The following is a 7,640-nucleotide window of genomic DNA, read 5'->3' as shown; positions in this document are numbered from 1 at the left end:
GAGAGTCGGTCGACAGGCTCGTTTAAAACGCTTCTAACTATTTTTTTTTTAAATATTACATTCAGAATCTTAAATCAATTTTGTACCAATTATTATTGTTAATGTTGATACTTACACTTCGCAGAATTAAAACAAAATGTATTAATTAAACAGAATAGCGTCAATATTTATTATAATTGTTAAACGTCGATTTGGTATGAACGTCAAAGTCACATAGTGAACACCCAACACCGTGAAAATTTACAAATATACATATTGTAAAAGCTTATCGCTGATAAAAATGTACATTTTCGTTAGCAAAATAAATATAAAAACCCAATGTCACAAGTAATCGACATTCAATTTTTTGAAATTACCATAGAACCCTAACATTTCATCATTCTCCAATTTTGCTTCAGGAAATTTTTCTTTGATCATTGTCAACAGTTTTCTATATACTTCGCCAGAAATGTGAAGTTAAGGAAAATTCCTTAATATAAGTAAATTATATATCATTCGATGTAGCCCAATGTTCTGAGACCAAAAAATGTCAAATTGTTCGCTTTGATGAAATATATCAATTAAATCGAATTTACTTTTCAAACAAATTCAAACAAAATTTATTAATTAAACAGAATACTTTCGATATATATTATAATGGTTAAAAGTCGATTGCCATTTAGTCACATAGTAAAACCCTTAATACCATAAAAATAAACATAACAACTTCTTTTCTCATCTAATCAATATTCAGCTTTTTGAAATTGCCGTAGAACCCCAGCATTTCGTCATTTTCCAATTTCGCCGGTCGGAGATTTTCATCAACCTTGAATTTTTCCAAATAATCGAAGAAACTAAGATGTTGCTCGTATTCGGGATCCGCCATTTCTAAATTGAGAGAAAAATTAAGCTTATGCACACACAGCAACTATTATACCTTGTAGTTTCTCAAGCGATATCCCTTTTCCACCAAAATCCACTGGTAAAAAATCTTCAGGAAACTTTTCATTGATTAGACTCTCTTCCGAGAGGAAATGTATCTAAAAATTACAGAAAGTTTGCGTTTCGTGAATTCTTCTAACTCACTCTTTCAAAAATTTTTCTCTTCATGATCGTCTTTAAAATTTTTACTAGTGTTTCTCCAAATGAAGGAAAGTTGATCATGTACATACCTTTCAAGCGAATGGAATAAATTTGCTACAAATGAAAATTTATTACTAGACACACAACGTTTAACTCTATACCTGATAAATCATAAAAAAAAATTTGTATAGAAACGTCGGTGTTAACTTTAAAAAGAAGGATAAAGGTAGATGTTTACAGTCAATAACGAATATATCTCCATACATGACATCTTCTCTCATTCTTATTTCTTGACAAGCCACAACATAACGTGCCATAACGTAATTATCTAACTGTTCCGCTAAATCTGGATTGCGAATCTTAAAGAAAAATACTCTGTTGTAATCGAGTAATTGCGGATGTGGAAGCAAGTAACTGAAAATAACGATGTGAATAAAGTTGTTTTTACTGGTATCAATCACGCCTACGCTATCTGAATAAATTCTTGCACGTTTGATGAAAATTTAGGAGTGATTTCCTTGTAAATCTCTTCCAACTTGGTCCTGGTTGTGTAATAATTGTCAATTTTCTGTTTTGTTTTCTCGATACTAAATTTATTAAGAATTAGAAAGTTCGTAATACTTCTTCGTTCTAAAATTTTTAGCGATAAAATGTGGAATGTCAAGTTCGAACTTACCTAAAGGTTGCAAAAAGTGCGGCTGTTCACTTATCCACTTCTGAATGGTTCTGATATCATCCTCTGTACTTTCTTTGTCTTTATCAAAGGTTTTTACTACATTTTCTATTACCGTTTCTTCTACTTTAAACATTTTTGATATGAAACTTTTGACGAAGTTTTGGTGGACGTACACGTCGATTGTCATTAAAATACTCACCTATATCTCTGCATTGACTACCAAATTTAATCTATTTTTTTCAGGGTATATAGTTATACGAACGTATATTACTTATACAGAACATTAAAACAAATCAACCCAAAAATTAAAAATTCCACTTGCCAACCGACTCGACATGTCACATGTTTTTAAACCTTGAAATACGAACAACGGCGGGATTATTGTGATGTGCAACTATATATATGGCTATAGCAAAACACAACGAATCAAATTTGATGGAAAAGCAGCGAAATGAACTCGTTTTTTGCGGTAGATTAAAAAATACCGCGAAGAAGGAAGAATCATCGTTTTCAACGACAAATCATATAACCTTAGAGAATTTGGAAGACTATATGTATATATGTTTATCGACGGCTTTGCCTTTACATAAAGAATTACAAATACTAAATCTAATTACTTAAATAATAATAATTTATATAGAACGTAATTTACACTTAACATGAAGGGGTGATGTCCGAGCTTTGGCCCACACTTTACAGGGTACTTTTAATATTTATTGTAATGGTTAACCGTGCATTTGACATTGGGGTTTAATAGCATAGTAAATATGTGTAATAAATATGTAGTAGAAGCTTATCACTAATAATTACACTGCACACTTACAATAACAAAATTAACATAATAATCATTTCTCGCCTAATCCACATTCAGTTTTTTGAAATCCCTATAGAACCCCAGCAATTCGTCATTTTCCAATTTCGCTGGTCGACGACTTTGATCAACCTTAAATTTTTCCAGATCCTCGAAGAATCTAACATGTTGTTCATATTCAGACACCATCATTTCTAAATTGAGAAAAATTAATTAACGTACGTAGAGTGACGTCTATACCTTCTCTCAAGCGATATCCCCTTTCCACCAAACTCCACCGGCAAAAAATCTTCACGAAACTTTTCTTTGATTATAGTATCCTCTGAGAAGAAATGCATCTAAAAAAAATAAATGTGTGTCTTTTTGTGAATTTTTCAAACTCACTCTTTCAAAAATTTTTGGTTTTGAGACCATCTTCAAAATTGTTAGCAGTGTTTCCCCAAATGAAGGAAGGTTAATGACGTAGATCGTTTTTATTCGAAAGGAATAAATTTGCTACAATTTAATACTTATTGTTAGGGACACAAGAAAATCTACATATTAAAAAAACTTATGGCTTATTACTAGAAGAACAAGACGAAGAAACCGCCACTTTAATTCAACATGTGAGATGTCGTAATAAAAGTGCAATGCAAGTTTTTCAGAAAGGAATTCTTTTATCAATTGCTTCTTTAAAAGGATTATACCAAGATCTTAAAGAAAAATATAGCATCACCTATTTATTTACACATCGCTTGAACCAAGATGCTTTGGAGAATTTTTTCTCACAAGTCAGAAATAAAGGAGGTCTTCACGATCATCCATCGCCTCTAAATGCCATTCACAGAATCAGATTAATTGTGTTAGGGAAAATTCTGGTCTGATTCAAGAGAAAACTAATACACAAGCAGAACAACAGCTAAGAGATGAGTATATTGTGGTAAATGTTATTACTCAAGCTGGTGTGTGTATTTCTCTTACATCTTCAGAAGTAGGCGAAGACACTGCAGATCTTAGCTCATCCTTGTCAACCACAAATTCTTCGAATTCCGACATAGAAGAGAAAGCCAATGAAAAAGATGGTTTTGCATATCTTTGTGGGTGGATAGCAAGAAAATTTCGCGATAAATATTCGTATATGGGTGATTATACAAAAAATAATACAGCAGATCACAGCTATAGAATGCCAGGTTGGATTCAACACCTGTCATTTGGAGGTCTCACGCAACCAAGCGATAAATGGTTTTTGCAAGCGAAAGAATGTGAAAGAATTTTTAGTAGGTTTCACAAAACACAAATAAATAAAGATCCTTACATCACAAAACGCATCGTGAATTCTATTAAAAAAAGAAGTGATTTGCCCGAAGAAGTTATTAAAGCGTTTGTTCTTCAGAGGATCTACATCAAAATTAAATGGTTAAATATTTTATATATCCCTACAATACGTGAAAACTGCTATGTCCAAACACTACCTTCAGCTTTGCAGTTTCTAGATATCTGAAACACCAGATCTGCATAACAGGAATGTCAAAGAAGTTCTACCTAAAACACGCCCACATGGCCATTCTAATATCAAGATTTTTCAAAATTTCTATAATAAAAAATATGAAAAAAACAATAAAATTTCAGGAGCATAGTGTTTAGAGTTCTGTAGATGATTACGAGACCTCTTGAAACAACAGAATGTTTAATAAAGATTTTTAACCTTCCTAATAGTAAAGTTACAATTATTACTAAACAGTAAGTTGAAGTAAGTTTTAAATTAAGAGAATGCAACTAACACAGAAAGAAAAATGAAAGTTACTGAAAATAAAAAACTTTATTGCAGTACCTACATACACTTTCTACATCCAATTTTGTTTATTGGTCACATTCATTTACTTGAAAAAGTATCGGGCCTATGAATCGTCGTCTAGAAACAGCTAACCACACACCAACCTTCACTGCGTGTAATGATGTTTCTTCAAAAGGGTGAGTATTTTTTATACACCAAATTCTGAAGTTCTGTGAGTTGACATAGCCTGACAGATGAAACCAGGCTTCATCAGAAAAGAACGACAAATCGAGAATCCTGTTATGGTCCATATTAGCTTGAAACCAACGACAATACCCAACGCGTGGAGGAAAATCAGCTGGTTGCAGCTCCTGAACCAACGAGATCTTATATGGATGCATATGTAACTTCTCTTTTACGATTTTCTGGCACGTGCTGTATGGTACTCCGGACTGTAAAGAGTTTTGACAAAGCTTTATTCAGACTTTGTTCCATTCTCATCCTTAAATCTTCAACAACACTAACTCGTCGGTTTTCACTTAGAAACGCTACCAGTATTGTTAAATCTGGCCACAATTCGCCGCTAAAGCGTCTTCAAAGATTCTTCCTCAATGACAACAGGACATTTCACCAGATCCGCAGAGTACACTCCATCCCCATCCTCATTTAACACCCCATTACGGTAACAGGACATGATGATTGCTCCAAAGAACTAAAAAAGTCATTTGTAACACTGACTATAGTTAGAGACCCTAGATATACTATTACAAATGGTAGAAAAAAATCGTTTTTCTAAATCGTTTGAATAGGTTTTAAAATTGAAAAGTCTACGATGTAATAAATAATGTAATAAAATTGCATAAAGTGTACTAAAAATACCGAGAAATTTTGAATTCTAGAATTTGAATTATTTTTTTAAATTATTTCTTAACTAAAATGTTTATGTACAGATATTTCATTTGAACTAAGCCTTGAAAAGTGCTTCAAAACTACTTACTGCTTGTAGAGGAAACAAATTCTTGAACGAAAATTCCACCATTTGAAATGTTTTTAAGAACTTTGGAAAAATGAACTAGAATCGAAGAGTTAAAAATAGAAACACGTTTTCAAGTCAAAAAGAACGAAAAGTGGTCAAAACGTTATTCAAAATTGATTTCGGTTTTCATCCGATATATCACATGATTCCAACAAGTGTCTCTAAAAAATTTTACAATTTCTGAAATTTTAATTTTTTGTGATTTAAAACATTTTTGAGAGGGATGTTTGTTTTCAAAATTTCAAAACAAGTTTTTCGTTTATTTGTAATTTTAAAGTTTTTTGAATATTTAGATATTAGTATAGTTTACAAGTAGGCGAAACGTCAAAACTTTTTCCAAAATTGATCGAAATTGACTGAACAATAAGTCAAATCACAAATGAAATATCTCTAAGAAAATAGAGGGCGAGTGGGCGGGGTTACTATCTTGCTACTCTAAGATCAATTTTGGCAAATGAAATAGCCTCTAAGAGAAGAGAGGGTGGGTGGGCGGGGCTAGTAGCTACCAAGATAAGACTGATTTTGGCAGATGACATATCCTCTAAGAAAAGAGTGGGTGGGTGGGCGGGGCTAGTACCTGCTAAGATAAGACTGATATTGGCAAACTCTCTAAGGAATTGAAGGGCGAGGGGACGGAGCTGGTACTTACTAAGATAAGACTGATTTTGCCAAATGACATACCCTCTAAGAAAATGAAGGGTAGAAGGTATATCATTTCCCAAAATCAGTCTTATCTTGGCAACTTTTGGGGTCTCTAACTATAGTTATTCCTCTGTATTCATTACCTGAGATTATTCCACAATGATCTGTAGTTTTGATAAAAACTGTTTTTTGAGACACTTAAAGTTCGAATAAATGGGAACACAGCAAAAATGAAAACAAGACAAGTCAATTAACGCACAAAGTGTGGGAAAACGTACCAGTAATCAGTACAAACGAAAAAATTATTGACATCAATTTCCATTCCGGAAATTGATTTTTCTTTATTCCACAGCATTAAAAATTTTTCCCTTTCCAACAAAAATGTGATCATCGCAGGCGACTTTAACATGACACACCTATCTTGGCCAATAATACCAAATTCGCCATACAACGAAAGCATTTTGGACTCTATTCTGGAAGGAAACTTAAACCAATTAATCACGAAGCCAACGAGAATTCGACAAAATCAAGCCCCTTCTCAAACGGATTTAATTTTTACAAACGATTTACATTTACTGACAAACATAGAATACTTACCACCATTAGGAAAATCAGATCACCTCACAATTGCATCCAAGCTCCAAATCCATGTCACGCAAGCAAAAAATGGGATCATTAAAAGAATTAATCGCACAAATTACGACAAAGTTCGAAATGACCTTGCCCTTATCAGCTGGAACTCAGCATTCAATTCACTCAACACTTCTCAAATGTGGAAGTTATTTGAAACAAAATTATCCAGTTCCGTAAAAAAACATACTTCTACTATAAAAATTAAAGTCCTCCCTCAGAAACCTTGGATAAATCACCATTTACTCAAGTTAATCAAACAAAAAAAGCGTATTTGGGAAGCATATAAAAGAAGTCCATCGGAAAACAAATATCTCGATCACAGAAGATTTTCTAACCACGTCGTTTCAGAGCTGAAAAAAGCAAGAAAAATTTTCGAAGACAATTTAGCAAAATCAGAATCTTCTAAGAAATTTTACAAATACATAAGGTCATCCCTCTCAACCAAAGTTGGTATTCCATTACTAAGAAAACCCGACGGCAACCTTTGCCTATCTAACAAAGAAACAGCGGATCTCCTTGCAGATGAATTCCACTCCAACTACAGCCTGGAAACTTATGGACCATTTTTAAAGACAATCGTTTCAAACAGAAATTCCTTGTCGAACATAATTATTACAGAGGCAGCGATAAAAGAAACTCTCAAAGAAATAGCTAAAAGACAAAGCGCCCCAGGTCCCGACAACATCACTTGCCAGGTTATCAACGCCTGTATCGAGGAAATTACCACCCCCATATTTTGCATCACCAAATCTTCAATTGAAGAAGCAACACTTCCCTGCCAGTGGTTAACAGCCAACGTAACTCCAATCTACAAAAAAGGAGACAAATTTTCCCCCACAAATTACCGGCAAATAAGTTTAACATCGATTATATGCAAAGTACTGGAAACGATTATATATAAACAAATGTTGACATTTTTACTACACGAAAAGATTATTCCCGACTGCCAACACGGATTTCTACCTGGACGTTCAACGATTACTAACATGCTAGTGTGTGTCAATGACTGGACACTAGCTTTAGATTC

The 7,640-nt window shown here is 33.4% G+C and overlaps 1 protein-coding gene across 1 annotated transcript; it reads right to left on the bottom strand.

Annotated features, from left to right (window-relative positions):
• Positions 1-220: 220 nt before the first annotated feature.
• On the bottom strand, positions 221-2,428 carry LOC135138688 (retinaldehyde-binding protein 1-like). The gene is made up of 7 exons (XM_064068668.1): positions 2,391-2,428; positions 1,739-2,092; positions 1,530-1,692; positions 1,224-1,476; positions 1,066-1,176; positions 917-1,019; positions 221-867 (listed from the first exon to the last, which is right to left on the bottom strand). Exons 2-7 carry the CDS (start codon positions 1,923-1,925, stop codon positions 719-721), a joined length of 966 nt encoding a protein of 321 aa, XP_063924738.1. The 5' UTR covers positions 1,926-2,092; positions 2,391-2,428; the 3' UTR covers positions 221-718.
• Positions 2,429-7,640: the final 5,212 nt, after the last annotated feature.

The sequence above is a fragment of the Zophobas morio genome, unplaced genomic scaffold (genome assembly GCF_036711695.1).
Source record: "Zophobas morio isolate AGI-343-1 ecotype UQ-CSIRO unplaced genomic scaffold, CSIRO_AGI_Zmor_V1 ptg000030l, whole genome shotgun sequence".
Classification (NCBI taxonomy): domain Eukaryota; kingdom Metazoa; phylum Arthropoda; class Insecta; order Coleoptera; family Tenebrionidae; genus Zophobas; species Zophobas morio.
This window is presented reverse-complemented; position numbering and strand designations above follow the sequence as displayed.

Coding starts and splice junctions, on each gene's coding strand:
- LOC135138688 (XM_064068668.1), bottom strand. CDS start 1,925: ATGACAATCGACGTGTACGTCCACCAAAACTTCGTCAAAAGTTTCATA. Junction 1,693..1,738: donor GCACTTTTTGCAACCTTTAG/GTAAGTTCGAAC, acceptor TAAAAATTTTAG/AACGAAGAAGTATTACGAAC. Junction 1,477..1,529: donor CAAGAATTTATTCAGATAGC/GTAGGCGTGATT, acceptor CGTTATTTTCAG/TTACTTGCTTCCACATCCGC.